Here is a 22,462-nt window from a genome sequence, read left to right on the forward strand (position 1 = left end):
TACACCTATTCGTGCTGGTATAAAGTCAGCATACCCGTGACGTCATGCACCGCCGAGCTACCAGTGTATTTACTAGTTACTTGACTTGTATCCATATATATTACCATGTTAAAAAATGAAAAGCTGCTACCTACTACCAACACTGCCCCAAGAGAGCACGCAACGTTTAATTTTTGATTTATTTTTAATGATTATACAAGGTATAAATACGTTTTTAGTGTATAAACAATAATTTTCTATATTATTATATTCAATAAATATTATTTCAAGAACCAGTATGCCAGGGGCTGGTATAAAAATATTCTGTATGGTATGGATGGCACGCACGCAACAACGCAACCAACATTATTTCGCACTGGCAGCCTTACCGACAGACGACACGGCAGCCATCTTGAATAAAATTCGTGATTGGCTTAGAGTGTCTGTCCAAATAAAAAGTGCAAAGAAATTATCAGACGTGCTTTAAAAATAAATTCATAATAAAAATTGTGGTAATTTATAAGCACATAATTACTATGTTGTGGTTGTTTTAAAGCTACTTTGTAATTTAAAAAGATCACCAATAAAACAAATCAGCTGTTATCCGTCAATCGAGATCGATGTCAACAAAATTACATAATTTTGTTTAGAAAAACAGTGCAGTCTCCTTTTTTGAGTGTCAATTTTTTAGTTGGTAAAATGCAGATTCACTCAAATGTTTTCTTGGTCAAATTGATAAAGTAAATGTGTTCAACAAAGGCTCATAACATTGGCGATTTATTTGTGATTTTTTGTATAATGTAGTCCGCAATATTATTTAGTTATGGATAAAAACAATGTAATAGAGTGCGGTGGATTTTTTTTTGTTCATAATTTTGATTCGGGGAACCTCGGACACGTAGAGCGGGTGCCCACAGAACTAATTGGTAAGTAGTGGTCATATGTTTTTATTCAGGAATTCAAGGTCCAAAGTTGAAATGTTTCCTCTGATATGTGCCAACGCCATGGCCTTTTCGGGGTTCCGAGGCGTCATTACTATCGTTCTTTAGTATTTAGGTCTTAAATAGCAGTGCTAATAAGATTATTTACTTGCAGGACCGTGGCCGTCTGCTGTTGGTAATTATTTTCATTTACTTATTCTGACTTCTTGGTGAGAGGAACTGGTGATTCGTGTGCATGCCCGAGTGTTGTCCTTTTTGCATATTTACTAATAAACAGACTACGAAGGGTAGATTTTTCACCGCAATCTTTAGACTAATATGTCACACACAACGGTTTGCCATGAATGATGGGTAATATGGATAGTTACGAAAAGAAGACTTCTTATTTCCATGTTTTATAACAAAAATGTGTATGTATATACAAATGTTCCTGATAATTTAAGTCAAATCAAGCTTTGAGTGAATATGGCTCTGTTTGACATGATGATTCCGCCAATGTCAGGGTAAGACTCAGTGCTATTATGAAAGGTTTGTGCATGGGTTTGAAAGTTTCTTTACTTATATTAATTGGAATAAAACATGTGGTCGGTATGAAGCAATTAATTGCTGGTTACAGTTTTATGTTATTAGGTTCTAGGAATTTATACAATGTAACTAGTAGTATAATAAATGTTTACTTGCTTTTACACCAAAACCAATGTAGTTCATTTTCTGGTTTATTACACGGAGCTATATTTGAAATGTGCCAGATTTTATAAAGAATGACACTGTGAGTTTTCTCTTTGTTAAAATAACCATGTTTACCATGACTCAGGTGATAGGGTGCTGCCCCATTGTGATGAAAGGTAGAAATAAATGAGTCGTTGGTTGGTGAATTACTGATAGACTGATGTATTATATTTTGTGAAACTTATTTATGTTATATGATACATATTCTTACTGCTATCCTTTGCTTGCATTAAGACGCGCCTGAATGTCGGAATTGGGTTCGACATTCTGGCATGTCTGGTGGCTGCTACACGTGTAAGGATTCTAGTACAATACACAATTCCACAGCTTTGCTCCCCAGAATAACTTCGTATTATTTTATACCGTCTTTTACATTCTTCTCTTCTTTTTGCTTATTGACAATGCCCGTTTAGGTATTTGACAAGTATTGAGTTTTCGACTTAGTTATTATAATTAAATTGTAAAAATAATTTAAAAATTGTGCTGGCCATTGGAAATGTTCAGTTAAAGTACAAGTTCTACATTAATTAGGTGTTTTTGAGATAGGCCCTTGTTCTAGAAAGCCATAGAGGGTTCATATCAATTACATTACTTATATATACTTGTAGTATTTGAATATACATTCATCATAATCTAAGCTGCATCCATACTGGTCTTATCATCTCACAAAGAAATTTGACTTTTGTGTAATATTATTCTTTTACTTTCATACTAACTTATTATTATTACGATTAAAATGGCTTCACTCTGGGCCTATGCGACCCCTCATCACTGCGAGCATTGACTGATCTATTGTGATCACCCTAATTATAGCTCGGAGCCAAGGCCAACAGTATTAAAGAACTGAAGGACTTTCCTGGATCCAATAGTTTTTATGTCCTCTGGGTGTGGCTTGTGCCTACCCAGCATGGAACTTCGTACGCCCATTAGAGGGCAGCACTGGGTGAGAAGATGCACAGGAGTTTCATGCGCCTCATGGCAGAATCTACATTCTCTGTTTTCTTGTTCAAGCTACAACGCCCCATTAAGGATCTAGTCAGCATCCTTAGGCCATTCCTGTGACAGAACTTCCTGACAGTGTTTGGCACCGAAGGCTTTTGAATAATCAAGACCTTTAGTCTGCAGCCACACCATGTGTGTGCTCCCGTTCTGCAGAGTGAGCTTTGCCAGGCTATGTGCTATCCCTGTAAAGGGCTCAGGACCAAAGAAGACCTCCCTACCACCAACCTTTCCCAATTCATCTAACTTACTATTTCATAAATTTAGAGTTTAGGATTAGACCCCACTGTATGTCTCTATGCTACTGCACCAAATCCGTACTAAACCTGTATATTATGATTGGTTTCATCAGCACCCTGCATCATATTCCGATTTATATTACTACTATAATATTTTAACTTTCAATTAAGTACTACTTAAACGAAAAAGTAGAATATCTTTTGACAAAATTTAACGAATTTTTTCTCTCCTTGCTCACCTTACACAATTTCTGCAGTTATACTTGGGTCAGTAGGTCACAGACATGGTAGTTCAATACCTGAAGTCCTATCATAATATATACATAATTTGTTGAATCTTACTAATATAACAAGTCATTATGCTATTGTATTAAAGTTGTGGTATGGTAATTAAAACCTGGAAATGCTAATATAATTATCAAACCATCATTTGATGACAAGTGTCTCTAGTGTATGTGCATAAATTCCAATCATGTACACTAAGCCTTATACATTTTCGTGTATTTTACATGCAATAAAATATACAATACATCTTGTAATAACATATAGGCAAATTATAAGTCCAAATTTCCTATTTTCTTTACATACTTCTGCCTTTCACATACGTCCTATAATACGTCCTCATCGTTTCCTTGTAAACGTACTATTAAACTGTGTCTTGTAACCTAAGTACGTCCCCTGGACACTGCGCACAATACATACTATGTCTTAATTAAAATATGATTCGAATTATTTTTCCGGATTTAAATCGCGTATATTTTGTTTTTTTTTTTTTCAAACGAACCAACGTTGTGGGCTGTTTACAGGTCCCATGTAACCTGAAGCTATACCTGGGACCTGAAACCAACAATATACTATATTGAGTTTATAGTATACTGTAGTTTCATTTCCTATGTGTAATAATCGTGAAAACCTAAGAACTCGGAAAAAAAGGCATTTTGACCTCATTTAATTAAAATACAATCATCAGCACTAACCAGAAGCCGCGAAAGTATTTGAAATATCAATTACAAAATTCATTTTTCGGGGTTGGAAACCTGACAGCTTTGTTAACTTTGGCCATACAAATTATGGAGGAGCATCCCCCCCCCCCCCATAATTTCCTTCATTCTTATGATACAAGTGATAATCTAATCATATCTTAGCACATACAGCCTGACTTCAGCCTCTGCCGGGTATATCTCTTCTAATCTCATCCAGGTTCGCCCCGCAATACTTGCAATATACCCGAGATACGAAATATACTTGCGAGATACCCGACCTTCCTATATCCAGACCAATGTCGTCTGCCCATCTCGCCGCTGGACGCCCGACGTTCCTGTATCCAGACCTTGGACGCTACTCAGTTATCGCCTTAGTCCGTCTGTCTGTAATCTTGTCTCCGCATTAGGTGTCCTGCCCAGCTCCACAGCTTCGTGATGCGATATCCCACGTCCTTTAACTTTATTCGGTTTCGCATCTGGACATTGGTAACACAGTCTATAAGCTTGATACCGAGCATGGCACACTCATGGTTCTCTGTGCAACTCTCATCCTATACACAGCCTCCTGCGTGAGCGTCCATGTCTCGGCACCGTAAGTTATGGTAGGCGTAGGTAGGTAGGTATAGACGGGTCTTCAGACATTGTGGAATTTTTACTGACTTAAGAATGTCGTTAAACTTGCCAAGTGGGAATTAGTTGTAAAAATTGCACACAATGCCAATAATAGTCAATAATCCTGGGAATTGAATTTGCATCCTTCGGGCAGAAATGTTTGTTAGCACTACAGACGGTAAGCATTACTGCATGCCGGTTTTGAAGGGTGCTGGTGAAATTAAGGCACATGGGACTTTTCAACTTCTGTCTCAGGTTGATGGGCGCAGAAACAATGCACTTCAGATCTTTACGATTTAAAGCATAATAATAATAATAATAATTCTTTATTTCGGACCATAAAATATCCACAGTATGTTTGTAAAAGAACTTATATCAAGGTTAGTAATAATCAGTGCAACTTAATTATATTTCAAACTGGGCTACCCCCTTAACTTGCACTATCCAATGTTTCAGGATAGGACAATCATACCTTCCAGCTATAGCATTTAGAATGCTGTTAGTACTGAGCCTCACGCGACTCATCAGCGAGACAATCTTTTTGCGCATGGTGGCCTGGAAGCTGCCCTTGTGAGCCACCGCAAACATACCCGCTTCACTACACCAGCTTGGCAGTTCCATCAGCATTCTAAACGCTTTATTATATTGCACACACTTTTGAGGGCGTTTTTTTTTTGTTTAAAGTTATAATGATAGAATAGACATACTTAAAATACATGTTACTTCTGAAATCGGAACAATTGAAAACCCAGTTCGAATAAATTCTGACCCGATAGTACGAGACAGCGCTATTTAAAGAGTGATGCGATCTGAAATAGAGGAAAGGTTAGATAACAAGCCGCGGCTAGATTCCTACGGGGTACAGCGGAGCATGTCAAAAAGTAGGTCGTTAGATGACGACAGATTTGCTGTTTAAGAATGCGCAATAATGACGTTAGGCATGCTGCCTTGATATTACTGTGTGACAAATTAGATTGTTCACCTTGCACAATGGAAAGAAAATGTTCTCCTTTCTTTAATTCAAATCCATACAATTTAAAAATTCCCATAACACGTACTTTAATATTGCCCGTAGCCAGTGAGAACACTGATCTACCTGAATAAGAAATTAATAACAAAATATTGCTTTCAGTACCGTCGAACATAGTAGCGACAAACAAGGCATTGTTAAATGAGACACCGGACTATGAGTTCAATTTGTGGACGCGACCTGATTGCGCTGGCACCGAGTTCGAGAATGGCAACCGTACGTGGTTCTACTTCGGCGTACAAGCCAGTGACGCTAATATACTGGTACGTAACACATCAACATTGAATCTAATGGAAATAAAGTGTTGTTTCGGATCTAAGAGCGGTTATATACACACGGTGACTTTTAGCAGCGACACAAACGCGCTATTGCGTCGCTACACTTGGGATTCATAGGCGATTGTATCGGTACACTTAGGACACATACGCCATTGCATCGATGCAAGCGACGCATTAGTATCGCTCCTAAAAATCGCTTCTTGTAACCAGTCAAAATCGCATATATTTGTTTTTTTTCATACAAACGAATTTTTCGGGCATACAGGTCCCATGCACAAGTTTACAGGGGGTCTATGTACTCCCGTTCTCCATTCGATATTCGACCGAAACAATTATTGTGAAATAAGTAAAACTAAAGTAAATAAGTAGAACTAGAGTAGACCCTCAGGTTCCATTCCGTCATGTCTGATTGATATATCTACGCGATCTAAATCCGAAAAAGTGCTTGAATAAACAACCTTCGAGACATCTTTTTGTTGAAGTTATTTTTCAACTTGGTGGAAAGTGCGGACCGACTGGGAAAACGGTTGCTTATCAGAAGTCGAGGTGAATTGCTCTCATTCCTTTGACGTCATGTATCTATGATTTCTTAGTTACGTAAATTGTAATAGCATTATACCTTATACAATACCTTTCGTTGATGGCGACGGAAATCATTTTGACGAGACCTGCATATGGAAGAACGTTTGTAACCTCTCGGACTTTGGATTAAATTAACTCTATCGTGTAGAGGAGGGAGAGCTGTACTCAGCAATGGGACATACAATGCCTTGACAATTTTACTGTTGAGATTATTGACTCGATACAAGTCATCGATAAGCGAGATGATCGAGTCTTTCCAAAAGGATAAGAGCCAGCGCAAACCGACAGACCAAGTAGCAGAGGATATAAAATTTATCAATGTATACTATTGCAATTGAAATAGATGCAATGCTCTGATACCGACCTCGGAGTATCGCAACGCATTTCTGTCTGCGGTATTGAAGAGTACACTCGAGAATATCATGACGGGAGTCGACGGCAATTTGATCGAAGCCCGTATGCGACGAAACCCACCTGTTAAGCTTCGGAGTCGCGGCAAACGGGAAGGAACGGACGCTGCCATACACTGGCGGGCGCTGACGTTCCTCATCTGTGTGTGCTGACGGGTACAAGATTCTCTTCGATGCTCTTCGCTCTCCTCGCTCTCTTCGCTCTGAAACCAGCCTAAGGGCTGGTGGGCTGGTTTGAGAGCTGTGCGGATTTGACTGCGGACCGTCCGCGCGGAGCACCGGTGCGGAGTAACAACAAGTGTGGCGTTAGAACATAGATTTACAATTGCGCGGATTGGTCAGCACGGAACACGCTCCGCGTGAACTTCTCAGGAGTCACCCGTGCGTTCATTGTAGGTGACCGTCTTCCGCGAATATCCGCACTAAATAAAATAAAAAATTCGATTCAGAGCACTGCGGTTTCAACGCATGCGGGTGGCACGCAGGCGGACAGTCCTTACGAACCGTACGCACAGCTGCGAAACCAGCCTTAGTAGTTGAAAATAAAACAACATTGCACGACTTGATAGAAGAAGATTTAACTAATGATTAACGCAAGCTGATAATGAATAAAATATTAATTTCTAGACGAATGTCCAAAAAATACTACACTCAATAGCGTGATCCTGTAGAGTTTTCCTTTATTACACTGGTACGTTTCAAAATTCTACTAGAAACAATAACAAGACTGTCCCCCGTAAACACGTCATATCCACCATAACTATGAACATATTTGGACTCAATTTTATAATCAATTTTTTTTTATTAGGTACGACTTAACCTGATAAACCTGAACAAGCAGGGTAAAATGTACAACCAGGGCATGGCGCCCGTGACGCGCACGCTTCCTGGAAGACCTCAGTGGGAGAGGATACGAGATCGCCCTATACACTCGGTAAATATACAATGGAATGAAATCAATTCATATCCCAAACTATCACGTCTATTACCTATTACGCTCTCACACCAGCTTAACCTAACGATCTAACTTTAAAGTCAGCCTTAACTTTCTGTGTCTACTGTAGAACAAATACCACCTAAATTCCCGTTTTGACATGATTATAAAATTAATAGAACTTTCGAATTCAGAAATAGTAAAATACTTTTCGAAATATATAGGATTTCAAGTTTCACTCAAAGTTAGACTGGCTAACTGGTAATTACGGACGCTTTATTAAATTAAGTTCATCCATTAAAGTCTCTTTTCATCTTGACAAGTGGACCTAAAAGTCATTGATATGTTTTAGACCCCATTAATAAACCGACCTCCAAATCATGACTCAAGAGAGTTTCAGCCTATTCATCTTAATTATCTCAATGTTATCACCGCACTAGATTTTCGAAATTGCCTTACCTATCATCTGTACCATCTATTATAGTGACAGTAGACGGATGGTTAAGCCATAAGTTGAACTATTTAATTAACTGGTAAAGTTGACTCTAGGTGTCTACTAACTCCACTGAGGCTGAGATTTGTAAAACGAACTTTGACTTTGACTAAGCAGAAATGGCGAACAAAGCAAATTTTAATATGTACAAAACGTACTACAAAGTTCATTTTGCACATACGTACTTTGTAGGGTAAATTAAAGTATTTTTTTACATTTTTTCTTTCTTAAACGCTGGCTAAGTACGTTTTGTAAATACAAAAAATAACGTTCTTAGCTAGCCATTTTTGCTTAGTCAAAATTAAAGTTCGTTTTATGAATATCAGTCTAAAGGTGCTTTTCCACAGGCGAGGCGAGACGAGAATTGAAATCCCACCTCGCCGGTGAAAAACCACCTTTACTCCTTCCGGTAAAAAGGACCAAAATAAGTCGCATTAAAAGGTGCAGGTGTCAATGACTGCACTACTCTTTTTGTTCCCCGTAGGGTAAAACTGTGCCCTCGTTCCAGACCGACGACAATACGTTCACGTTGAGCTTCAAATACCGCACCTCGGACAACACCAAGGCGACGACTTTCTTCGCCTTTACGTATCCGTTTTCATTCGCCGAGCTACAGATTGCGCTTAATACAATCGACTTAAAGATGCTTCCGCTGCCACCACCGCTGAGTCCTGATGATATTTATTATTATCGAGAATGTATCGTCTATTCTCTTGAAGGTAAGACTAGTTTGTATATAATTTTAACTTAACTTGTGCTGACGATAATATTCTATGGATATCTCACTTTTAGTATCATCGACACGAGTCCATAATGCCCAATTGGGCCAAAAGCTACGCTGAGTTGGGAAAGGTTGTAACAATCCTATTTTTAGTACGATAGATACGGGGCCATGAAGCCCAATAATGTCAAAAGCTAAGATTGTTTGAGAGAATTGTTACAATACTATTTTTAGTACGATCGCTACGGGTCCATGAAGCCCAATTGGGTCAAAAGCTAAAATTAATTAGGAGGACTGTTACAATACCGGCGATTCTTAAGGGCACATGAACCCAATTTGAATTGATTTGATTAGTTGGGAGAGTAATTACAGCCTCTGGAATATGTATCGATTCTTCAATATGTGACTACTGATCTCATAAACAAGGTTTATTTATAAATATTTCTGGAGTTTTTTAATATTCATTCTACAAGTAAATTTATGACTAAGGGAATCACTATTTATCGACTCGGAAGCGCATTAAGCCGGTGAGAACCGCCGGAAAACGACGTTGTACGTTTCGCGTCAGTTCCAGGAGCGGAAGCGAAACGCGTAACGGCTTTTTCGTTCTTACTGTACGGACATGACGCTTTTTCTGATCAGCTCTATGATAAGATTTCCGGTTGATATTAAAAAATTTACATTCACAAGATTTAAAATTATAATGACACAAAAACTTTATACCAAAGGTTATTATTATGCAGCGTCTGCGTATTTGGATGAAACCCGTGACGGTGACTCACGTTTAGTTCTTGCAGGCAGTCTCGAGCCATGACGTTTGAAATAAATATTGTAAATGATAAATGTGTACAAATGTATATTCACAAACAGCAACCCCTAGAGTTTCCTGCTCATTCTTCTCAGGGGAATCTGTCTGGCGAATGAGGGCTCCCGTACATTTCTACATAAGTTTTGTTTATAATATTTTTTTTTATATAATGTCATGTGACGGGACGAACAAGTCGTGCGCCTGCAGGTAATCTACACGCCTGTCATAACGGTTGCAGTGCCACTCAGAGCTTTAAACCGCAAAAATCTGAGGGGCACTGCTACTGCGCCCGTCACCCTGAGACATAAGTTAACAAATCCCATGTGCCTATAACTCCACCAGCACCCTTACCCTTGAAAACCGGAACACAGTAATGCTGACATTACTACTTGGCGGCAGCACTTAGGGTATACGAGAAGGGCACTATAAACTGTGCAAGCAAACCTGCACAGCCGTCGTCTAGACCGCTACTAAGATGGGTAGCCGAACGTGTTCATCCCTACAGCTACCACAAACCCCGGCGAATCCATACCCAAGTCTGGGTCCACCAGAGACGCCCGTGACGGCGTATCACTGGCGGAGGGTTTGATCCCGACACTCGCTGTACATAGGTCTTAACGGTAACCAGCACCAGCCCCGAAACTCCATATCTACCGACCCGAGAGATAGTATTACGAATGGGCAGTGGAGTTTAATCAATATAACACTTTCAAGTGTAATGCTTACCTATGAAATAAAGATTGAGTTTGAGTTTGAAATTTGCTCAAGCCGTTTCCGCGTTTATAAGTGTGATGAGATGACACCCTGCACCAACAGTAAAGGGGAATTGAAATAACTTCACAGGTTTGTAGGTAGTTCACGAACCCATAATAGTTCCAACATTTGAATTGTATGTGGAAAAGAATGGATGGGTAAAATAGCTGTGAACATTTATCGTCACGCACCCTGGCATGTCGCGAGACATTTGCGATATTTATTTTGTGTTAAACCAGTCTATAAACTGGGTTATTACTTCCCGTATTTAACCTATATTGTGGGAACTATTTTGTATAGAAGAAAACTTCCTTGTTAACATCAAAAATGTTTAACAAAGTTTAAATTGAAAAAAAAATAAATGTGTCAGATAACCATACCAATTATATACAGGATGTCCGGTAAAGAATGGATAAGCTTGAAAGTACAGCTTATGAACGTTAAAAACATATATATCCCATGTAGTACCTAAGATATATATTTTTTTCTTTAAATTTAATTATTTTCACCATATTTTACGTTTTTGTACTACAAACGACTACAAGTTAATCAATTCTTTCAGTTTTTTAGTGTCATAATATTCTACATTTACTGTGCTACTAGATAAGCAGTAAATAGTATGACTAACTAGGGCACTTTAATTTAAAAAAAAGTTTTATTTTATTTTTCAGTGCAAATTTTTTTATTTCACTTTAAGCATCTTTGATCTCTCAAAGTGGAAACAGCCGAGACACTGAAGTCCAGTTGTGGAACCTAAAAATAATTATATATAGTCAGGTAAAATAAAAGAAACATACTTTATTTTGAGTCAAGTGTTTTGAGCTCAAGGAAGAATAGGCGTGAAGAGGCATATTGTAGGCAGGCAGGGTGGAGGTGGCTAGTGCAGTGAGGGTTTCATCGCTGCACTAGGTTCCTTCGCGTTTGGATACCACTTTCCACTTAACATCAAGTGGAGTGGAGTCATTTGCCTGTCATGTATATAAAAAAAAAAAGGTAGTCTTATAAAAATTTTGAAGTACACTAAACTTGCCTTTGTTTATCAACTTTCCATATTTTAACAATCATTACGCTAAATTCAATACTTAGGATGTATTTGCCGAAAACGTGCAAATTGTGCTGACATTTCTCTTCCCCCAAAAGATGGGGCTAGAGTTATAGTCATCGTATTTCCTATAAAATTATCTAGTGTACTGTCAAATTTGTTTATTCCGCCTATTGAATTTGGAGCATCGTAGCGACATCTGTTTAAAATCGTTTAAACTAATTTGTTTGTTTTATAGACCGAGAGACTACAGTGCTAAACTTTTTAGATATGAGTTAAGAATTCAAGTCCCTCTTCCCCCGGTGTTCCTCTTACCCCACCTGACCCTACGGCAAAACTCGTTGGATTCCTGGATAGTTTCACTTCGTAATTATTTACATGAAATCTGTATCCAATTATGTAAATAACTTTTTCCGTCAATATTGTAAATTACGTCTATTCGTGAATTGAAATTGTATTTCAGCATTACTCCGGTATTGGGTTTTCTTATTATTTATAATTAAGAACTCTCTTAACACTTTTAAGAGCTTTAATAATTTTAATGTAGCTCTTTAATAAATAATGAACACTCTTCAACTAGTTTGCTATAATTATTAATACAAAGATCGAACACTCAGAAAAAATACCGTTGTTGTCCGAAAAAAGTCGTTGAAAAACCAAATACAAAGGCACAACGCAAGCACATAGAAAAATTCGTGAGGTCCGCTGGTTCGTTCCGTTGCTTAATTGGTATAGCGTCTGGCATGGTAAGCTAGAAGAAGTCGGTTCGAATCCGGCCGGATCGAAGGAATTTTTTCTGAGTGTTCGATCTTTATATTAATAATTATAACAAACTAGTGGACTAATTTCACAAAAAATAATTGAATATCCATTCAATAAATTTTAAATTCTTCAACTATTTTATTTCAATATGGCATAACTACAGATAACTGACTACAAATTACACTTAGAATTATTACATAGTGTAATATCATAAATTTGACATCTAATTAAAATTGTAATAACAAGAAAAATATGAAAAAAAATTGACATTAGTTTAACATTTAAAAAATTGAAATAAAAATATTTGTGCTTCTTTTACATAAATCTGTGCAAATTTAGTGATTACTGTTTTTTTAAACTACACTTTTCATTGACATTATTATTTATTTGTAGGTAATTGTTTGTTTGTTCCGCTTAGGTCGGCGAGTAGACCTACTAACGATAACATCGCATCACGGCATCACCACCGAACGGGAAGAGAGGCTCAGGAACCTGTTCCCCGACAACCAGGAAAGACCTTTGAAGTTTCAAAATAAGAAGGTAAGTTTACACGGACCTATTTACATATCGACTGTGAACTGGCAATGCTACTGTGAAATGGCTGTCTCAATTGATTTCACTTTTTAATACCATTTTACTATTTCATACTCCGCAGCGTTGCAAGAAATTCCATTGTTTTTAATAAAATGTATAATAAAAATATTTAAAAACTATGTATTTTTATTTATTAAACCAGATGCTATATAAATGACGCAAAGAAGTTGTTTCTTCACCTATAAAATTGAAAAAATTGAGATAGTACCGGTTGCCAGTTCATAGTCGATATTTCATTTAAGGGAGTCTTAACTTGACTTAATTGTGAAATCGGCTTGAGCGGTCAGAAAAACCTTTATGTTCATGTGCGTTGCACATTTTGTTTCCGTTCAGACTGCCACGACGCGAAAAGTATAACGTCTTTTTCGTTCCTATTTCAAATACGTAAAACTTTTTCTGACCAGCTTAGGGCGCGTTCTCATTATGTCCTAACATTTTATATTTATCGTTGGACGACTGTCGTGTCTAGCCTATTCCCATTATCACGACTATCTGCCGTGACTGTGTCGTGGATGTATATTTTATCGTATAACGACTGTTGTATCTAACTATTCCCACTACATCCTGACGACAATTTATCGATTCAAGGCAGCCGCCTTGTCGTTTGTACGACAGAATCGTTTGAAGTTGTGATTATCTGTCGTCACATTTTCATCGTAATATTTTATTTATCACTGTAGTTCTAGCTCTTCCCATTGTCACTACAATCTGTCGTCGCAACGACAAAAAGTCGTGAACGACAGTTCACCATTTCTGGTGAAAGTACAGGCACATGGGACATATCAACTTATGTCTCAGGGTGACGGGCGCAGTGGCAGTGCAGATCTTTGCGATTTAAAGCTCTGATTTAAAACACTGCAATTGTTATGGACAGGCGTGTAGCTTACCATCAGGCGCAAGACTTGTTCGTCCCTTCACTTGATATTATAAAAAATACGAGACACGATACTTTAAAGTGCACGGTTATCTGTCGTCACGACATAATGGTAACGCGCCCTTAATGCGATACCGTGTAAAGTGTGGTGATTCCCTTAGACAAGTTGCCTTCGTTGTTATGTCTGCATAACAGTGTAGTTAACTTTTTAAGTAAGCACTGAGTCGCCCTTGGGTAGTCAGTTGTCAAGCTTGTTTTTGAGGGCATTACGGCATAATGGGATAGTAGAATAATAACAAGTATGATAACTCCATATTATTCGTCGCAGCTCGGCTTGTATATGTGCGTGCCAAGGGTGCTCTAGCGTTGCACATCACGGGTCGTGACAACGCGCATTTCATTATTATGCGAAATGTGCGTTCAAGCCGCGCTGTTATTGGGTACGGAGTTACCCTACTGGTTCTAATTCTACTATGGTGTATGCGTGTAAGGTAGACGCGGAGAAATTCATTGCACGACATTTAAACATTTACCTTTAGAAATAAAATATGGTCTTTTACCGTAAAATAACCTCATAATTCCCCTGACGTATTTATTATAGAACACGGGAGAGAAAATTTAAAATATGTCTAATAACAATCGAGTGAAATTGATTTCTCGTAGATGAGCGTAGTAAAAAGTGAAAATATTGCAGAACGTTGTTTTTTTTTTCATCATCAATCGTTATCATTTAAAAAAACAAATTGAATTCGTATTTTTAAAATCCGATTGTCCGTGTGATTGAAATATTTCAAAACATCTATTTGGGCCTCACTTCACCTTAACGGAAATACCAGAAACAGCATCCAATTTATTGCTAAAGAAGTTGTGTGCTGCTGGCCGTAGAACAAGTTTCACCTGGTGACCACATCATGGTTCAATGTGACAATTTAAAATTGAAACCAAACATAATGTAGAAAATGCGTGCGAAGTATTGCCATAATTCGCCTTAATGAGCTTCGTTGTGTTCCATTGTTTGCTCCCTAACTGGCCAAGTCGAAAATTAACCCCACATTCAACACGAAATCGTGTCTAACGACACTAATGGTTTTAAGTCAGCTGGGCATAGTCATCTATAATTTCTATCCATTCTTCTCGTTTCTTACATTATGAATGAGTTTCGAGAACCGTTAATTTACTTCAGGAATTTAAATATAGCGAATAGGTATCGACATAAGCAACTAACACTATGCTAACTCAAATTTTGTCGGTTTTGCGAATTAAGTGCCAAATTATTCAGCTAATTTAAACTAAATTCAGAATTGAAAAATAAATAATACAAAAAGTAATTAGCATATTTTTTTTATAATATATGAAGAAAAATCATTAATATGTATTTGTTTAAAAATTAAAAAGTTATCGCATGTGTAAAGTTGCAAATTTTAAGTTACCGTAGTGTTAACTGCTGGTGTCGATATCGAACGTCACACTGAAAAAAATATTCAATCTACCAAGTGGAGCTTGACTCAAAACATCTGTCTATCCAATATTCTTTGTCTGCATTCCACCAGTAAAAAGATTATATCATGGACCCTTTAGGGCGCAATAAGTAGAAGGGAAGAGAGTAAAGGTGCTTTTCCACCGGCGAGGCGAGACGAGGATTGAAATTTGTATTTATGGTGCATTTTCGGTAGAAATGCTCGAGATTGACGAGGATGGGCGAGGCGAAAATTTAAATATCTGTTGATGAAATGTTGAACGATATTGCTGCCTACATAGAGTATTATACTCTGCAACGGAAACACGATTTGCAAAATTTATTTTCAAGCACTTTGCCTAAGTTAACCTCCTAAGACCCAGCAAACTACAATGGGAAAAGCGCTAAACGCTGAATATATATGTACTAAATATAACATGCTCAAGCAAGTACGCCCTCAGTTTTGAATGAATAACTTTATTACATTAGGTGTTTACGTGGTCATAAGAATACAGTTTACAACCGCATATTTTAGGCGGCCGATTGTTTACCTGTGCACATAAATAGACAATTAATTTAGTGTTTAAGAGGGAGCAGAGGAAAAATTCCTAATCTTCGATTTGATTTTAGAGGGGTATATCGACTTTAAAGTTAAAAATAAAATATTGTATGCGTAACTACACGATATATTCAAGCATAGACACTAATCAGAAACATAAAACAATAAAGTTTCCTCGATAGATAAAAATCACGAAATGACCTCTAATTTTCACATTTTTTCGATTCATCCTCGAAATGCTACAGGTTATTAGGACAAAAATTAGATAATTAATTATATTTATGCATGATCGAGAACTGTCACTACTGATTTTTTTAATCCCTTTAGTTTTAGAGTTATTCCGCTAAAACGAATTTGGTACTTTTAATGCGCAAAATTCAACATCTCCTGTTGCATGTCACGCGAACTTCAGGCATATATTTGTTTCGCAAATTTGGGCGGAGCCAACGTCAAAACTTTTTTGGCATGACCTCCAAATTTTACAAGAAAATCGCTGTATTGAATATGTACTTTATAATTTATATATACCATTTGTTTATATCAACAACTAAATAGAACACGTACAGTATACGATATACATTTTTCAAATGGATTTTGTTTTGTTTGTAAAAAAATAAATTCTGAAATAAAACCAGGGCCCCTGCCGCTTGACCCAACCAAAATGAATTAGTATGGGAAAAATTTGTATTCGACCTGCGGTCGTATCGACTCTTAGGCAAGAACTAAACTTTCAGTTTACTTTATAATGAAGTACTATGTGGTTAAAATACCAGTTTCCCTTTCAGGTGATCTTCATATCAGCTCGCGTACACCCAGGCGAAACCCCATCCAGCTTCGTGTTCAACGGCTTTTTAAACTTGTTGCTGAATCGCCACGATCCCATTGCCATACAACTGCGAAGGCTCTATGTGTTCAAAATGATCCCGTTCCTAAATCCCGACGGGGTCGCCAGAGGGCACTACAGGACGGATACAAGAGGAGTCAATTTGAACAGAGTCTATTTGAATCCGTCTTTTTTGTTACATCCTACAGTTTACGCTTCAAGAGCTTTGATACGGTGAGTGACATACAAATATATACGTATAATAATACGTCACGCCGCGCCGGTTGTCTGCTGCCAACCGAGAGATTACTTTGACTTTCATGTCTAAGTTATGTACTTTGGTGAATATTTACTAGCAATACCTCGCTTCGTTCGTGAGGTCTGTTAACTCGTTCCGTACTCAGTTGGGAAAGCAATAGCCCCGATTTGGGAAAAAGTCCCTGGTTCGAGTCCAGCCGGATTGAAGTAATGTTTCTGTTTTTATTTCCGTGAAAACTTGAGTTAATTGGCAACCGTTATTAGTGCAAAGCACAACGGGAAGTGAGCGTGCCAACAGCTCCGGTACCTATCCTGAAAATAGGGAGGATATTATACGTGCACCCGGGGCGTCTCACCCAAGTTCAAGGCTTTTTGAGAACCGGATGAAGTCTGTATAAATGGGCTGGACCCGGATTCTAAGCTATTCGATTTTTAATCCAATCGTTCGATTGGATATCGTTCTCGAATCGAAGGGCGCTTTCCGAGCTATTCCTTGGGCCTTACCATGAACTCTTACGACAAAAAAGCGAGATGGTGATATACACTTTATGTAGCGCTGTCTCACAACGATTCATTATAGGTCCTAAACTGAATCGTAATAACAGTTCATGGTAAGTCCACCTGGGTACCATCAGGGTAAGCTACACACCAATCTGTCCATAACAGGTGCAGTGCCTGAGTCGCAAAGATCTGAGGCTCTCCCACTGCACCCGTCACCCTGAGACATAAGTTGACAAGTCCCATGTGCCTGTACTTTCACCAGCAACCTTACCCTTCAAAACCGGAACGCAGTAATGCTAATACTGCAGGCAGTACTTCCCTGGACGAACTCTTTCACGACACTTTATCTGATAGCAGTGGTCAGTGGGAAGAGAGGAGTCTCGTAACAATAGTATATGACACAAACACCCGTACAAGCGCTTGAAAGCAACTGAATAAAATACTTTCGTGTGGCCCCAAACCGAATTTCAGTCTAACGTAAACTACGAGACTCAAAAAACGCGACTCACAACTAGAGATGGGAAAAACTGCTTATTTTTCAAACGTTTAAACGTGCTATTTTTAAAAAAGTTTGCTTTTGAAACGCTTTTCACTTAAACGTTTTTTAGTATGAAGCTTACAAAATCGTTTAGTAAAACGTTTAAGCGCATTGACTGTTACGTTAAAAAAGCTTGCAACGTTGTTTTGATAGCGTAAAGAAGAATAGACCACTAAAGGTTTTAAGATAAGTAAGTTTATTTGTAAAACACGAATTTTAATTTTATTTATAAAATCATTATTCACATTGACAAATTAATTTTTTTAGTAAACATAGATGGCAGGACTTGAAACATAAGCACGTTGTTAACGCTTACGCTTGAAAAGCGTGCTTACGTGCTTATTTTAAAAAGCAAACCTTTATAAGTGCTTTTCGTTTAAACGCCCACCTCTACTCACAAGTCACAAAATTACGCTCGTCTAGCCTTACCCTAATTGCGAAATATAACAACGCCGTAATTACGTGGCTGATTTTGCATAACGCTGTTCATTGACAGGTACTACCACCACGGCTGTGAAGTAGACGACGTAAGCGAAGATAGCAAGAGCTTCATGTCTCGGAGTATTCAGAACATCAGCACGAATTCTGACGTAAGTATCCGCTATACTTATTGATATTTTCGCGTATGTATATAAAAAAGTTACCGTTGCTGAGTCTACGGGTCGAAGCCTTCTTGTTCCTGTCCAACATGTATAAGGTCCGATGATAGTAATATATCATCACCTCATACGTATAATACATTATAAAAACAATTTCCAGATCTTGGAGAGAAAAAAGAAAAACTCCGGAACAAATGCGTTTGCAAAAGCAACAGAGTTATACAAGCGACCGTCAAAAAATCGATCTATCACGAACATTAAAAACACCGACAACATGTTGAAGAAGGACGCTAAGAAGGAAGAGCCCAAGGTCAACACCGAAGCCACTAATCTCGCTGAACAGGTACTTGGAACCTGTTATCAAGACTTTTTATTGATAGCATTAATATTCTCTAATACATTTCGTGTGACGTCGAAAGATTTTTTTTATGATACCAAATGACGTGATAAACGGTCGTGCTCCTGGTGGTAAGCGATACGCCTGTCCATAACAGTTGTTGTGCCGCTCATAGGTTTAAATCGCAAAGATCTGAGGGGCACCGCCGCTGCAACTTTTGGTAAAATTACAGACACATGAGACTTGTCAACTTGGGCCTCGGGGTCTTTTTTTATTTTCTTTTTTATTTAGATGTTTGAGATTTATAGTGGCAAACATTGACTTACAATTATATGAACGTCGGGTCCGCGCTAAAAAGTGTCCGCACTTGTAAGGCGCTAAAATCGTATACAGAGCGTCAAACTCCGCTTTAGTCCTCATTTGTTCTACTGACAGCGCGATACTGCGATGACATTACAATTTAAATTTCAAATAGGTTGACTTGGGACATTTTTTTCGTGGTTTTTGTATTAGACCCGTCGTCCATTTATTTGTAAGTCAATGGTGGCAAAGGCATAATTTGAAGTCTTATGTGCCTCTAATTACTGCCTGAGTGGCTAAACGGCTACCATGCTGGTCTGCTACGCAGAGGTCTTTGATAGGATTCCCGGGCCGGGAAAAATATTTGTATGACCTATATTTACCTCCCTCGTGAATTTGGATGTAATTTGTGGTGGTCTATGTATACGTCCATGGCATCCGTGATACAGGGTTTCCGTAGTGCGGGACTATGAGCATGGATTAACTTAACTTTCAAGACCGAAACGCCGTAATGCTCACATACTAGTATTTCTGCCGAATATTACTGCGTTCCGATCGGCATCACAGACATATGGCACCAGAAAATTAAATATTCCATGTTACCTCTCCGGATTCAATTAACCGATAATCAACCAGATAGAGCAGCAGAGTCACGGTACATGGGTTTTATTAACACGATAAGCTTAAGCCGATGCGTTAACACAAGTATAGGCAACGCAATTACTACATTAAATGTACCAACTCGGTTTGCGATAAAACGTAATTTATTTGATGTGCAATAACATTTTAAACCAGATATTTTGAACCACAGACAATATCATGTAGGGCCCTGCCAGAGGATTAAAAAAAGAAAATGTGTATGGGCCACCTTATTCCATACATACATAATGGTACTAAACTTGCAAAGAAATGGCAAAAGGATAATGGTATACGTAAAATATTTGCTGTCCGCTAACTAATAAAATAAATATAAGTGACAAAATATTTTTTTCTGATATCAAAAGAAACCATAATCAATTTCAATTTTGAAAACTGTGAAAATTGAAATTGTTTAATGATATTACAGCTGTGCATCGTTAGGTTAAGTTCCGATAATTGCCTCCGTGGCCGAACGGTTACCATGCCGGACTGCCACGCAGAGTTCCCAGGTTCGATTCCCGGGCCGGGAGAAATATTTGTATGGCCTACATTTATTTCTCTCGTGAGTTTGGGTGTAATTTGTGGTTGTCTATGTGTGTGTCCATGGCACCCGCGACACAGGGTTTCCCTAGTGCGGGGCTATGTTGACTGTGAGCGTTATTGTTATTATTATTATTATTATGATAAGTCGAACACGTTAACTAATTTTAACTGTATTTTAATTTTTTGTTGAATTGATATTCAATTATTTTTTGTGAAATTACTCCACTAGTTTGTTATAATTATTAATACAAAGATCGAACACTCAGAAAAAATTCATTCGATCCGGCCGGATTCGAACCGACGTCTTCTAGCTTACCATGGCAGACGCTATACCAACTAAGCCACGGAACGAATAATTTTTACTGTTTATTGCTGTATCTTAATTTTAACTGTTTTTAAAATATGATTTTGTGATCTATTTAAAATGGATATTTGACCATTTGTCACTTAGCCGCGTTTTTGTTAATGGACGGCAGATATACAGATATTATGGTTGCAAATCTTTCCTTGATGTAGTGTATCGGCGGCAGTTGGTAATAATAAAGTGAGTGAGACGGGTGTGGCGATACAAGTTAGCAGATTGGGACGAAATGCGCCGTTTCTTTGCGTCATATCCCTGGCAGGCGTGCTTTACTTCAGGACACTCTTCGAACTGTGCTGATGCTGTAGTCGAGATCTTGCGTTTGGGTATGGAGTATTACATACCATACTCTGATGTACCTAATAGACCCCAAGCTCGTCTATGGTTTAACGCTGATTGTAGTTTTGCTGAAGTACATAAACAGTCCGCGTAACAAGCTTGGGCAAATACTCGACTACGCAAAGCTCCGAGTACGCAGAATTTGAAGAAAGCTTTTAATAAGGATGCCAAGAAGTGTAAAAGCATGTTACGGGGTCAAGCTTGCCTCGTATCCAGCAGGCGGCAAATCCTTTTGGTCCCTGGCCAAAGCGGTCGAATCTAACTTTTGTCGCCCATCTTTGCCACCTCTGCTGAGGGCGGATGGCTCGCTGGCTCATACTGCGGAAGAGAAGGCGAATCTCTTTGCCTCACTCTTTGTAGAGAGCTCGCGTCTGAATGCCGCAGTGAACCTACTTTACGTCAGGCTGGCTGTAGTTCGCTTACGCCAAAAAGAGGTACTTAGTACTTAGAACTTAGAAGTACTTAGAACTCTGCGAAATCTAGACGTGAATAAAGCTAAAGGGCCTGATGGAATTCCAGCAATAGTCCTGCGTAACTGTGCTCCTGAGTTGTCTCCTGTTCTCACACGCCTGTACCACCTCTCACTTGAGACTGGTGTAGTTCCCAGGTCGTGGAAACTTGCAAACGTGCAACCTGTGCCAAAAAAGGGAAGTAGAGTAAGTGACTGGGATAGGTCTATAGTTGACAGGGTCAACCCTGTCAACAGTCACTTACATACTCTGCTAGACTATGGAACGTGTACTCAACAACCGTTTCCTATCGTACCTTGAAGACAACGACCTCCTCAGTGATCGCCAGTACGGATTCCGACGAGGGCGATCTGCTGGGGATCTTCTTGTAGGTTTCTTCTAGCGAGGCTATAGAAAAGCAAGGCGAAGCACTTGTAGTGTCTTTGGACATTTCTAAAACCTTTGACAGAGTCAGGGGGTCTACTCTCGATCTCCGTCCGACATCCGTGCGAAACAATTACTGTCAAATAAGTAATATTCGACAAAATTAAAAGACAAGTATCCAGTATGAAGCTTCATTCGCATCACGCGTCTTTTAATTTGATCAAGTATTGCTTATTTCGCAGTAATTGTTTCGGACGGATGTCGGACGGAGATCGAAAGTAGACCCCGTGACACGCAAGCCTTTTAAGTAAGCTTCCCTCTTATGGGCTTCCCATTGACCTTTGCAATTGGATCTCGGATTTCTTGAGCGAACGTTCGATTTGAGTGGTCTTAGAAGGCTACTCTTCCGAACATATGGTGATAAATGAGTTCCTCAGGGTTCCGTACTGTCTGCAACTCTCTTTCTGCTGCATATCAATGATATGTTAATGATGACAACACAGTTGTAGATAGGTACTTGACCAATGAAAGGGTCAGTGGAGAGGAAATCCAGTCCTGTCGAGAGTCCGTGGTTAGCCGTTTAGATTTGACACTCCAGGCAGTCTCCGATTGG

At 38.6% G+C, this 22,462-nt stretch overlaps 1 protein-coding gene across 6 annotated transcripts in view; it reads left to right on the plus strand.

Moving 5' to 3' along the window:
* The first annotated feature begins 600 nt into the window (after positions 1 to 600).
* LOC113231750 (cytosolic carboxypeptidase-like protein 5) overlaps positions 601 to 22,462 on the plus strand; it is a 45,844-nt gene continuing 23,982 nt past the window's right edge. The window contains exons 1-9 of one of the 6 annotated variants that reach the window (XM_026466257.1): positions 601 to 905; positions 1,075 to 1,095; positions 5,615 to 5,775; positions 7,591 to 7,716; positions 8,718 to 8,928; positions 12,714 to 12,835; positions 16,564 to 16,835; positions 18,395 to 18,488; positions 18,658 to 18,840. In XM_026466257.1, the coding sequence (XP_026322042.1) occupies positions 803 to 905; positions 1,075 to 1,095; positions 5,615 to 5,775; positions 7,591 to 7,716; positions 8,718 to 8,928; positions 12,714 to 12,835; positions 16,564 to 16,835; positions 18,395 to 18,488; positions 18,658 to 18,840 (1,293 nt within the window). In that variant the 5' untranslated portion in view covers positions 601 to 802. The remainder of the gene's footprint in view (positions 906 to 1,074; positions 1,096 to 5,614; positions 5,776 to 7,590; positions 7,717 to 8,717; positions 8,929 to 12,713; positions 12,836 to 16,563; positions 16,836 to 18,394; positions 18,489 to 18,657; positions 18,841 to 22,462) is intronic. The other 5 variants (XM_026466252.1, XM_026466254.1, XM_026466255.1 and 2 more) reach the window with 5 other exon arrangements.

This window comes from Hyposmocoma kahamanoa, unplaced genomic scaffold, assembly GCF_003589595.1.
Source record: "Hyposmocoma kahamanoa isolate Upper Pololo Valley unplaced genomic scaffold, ASM358959v1 66, whole genome shotgun sequence".
Lineage (NCBI taxonomy): Eukaryota > Metazoa > Arthropoda > Insecta > Lepidoptera > Cosmopterigidae > Hyposmocoma > Hyposmocoma kahamanoa.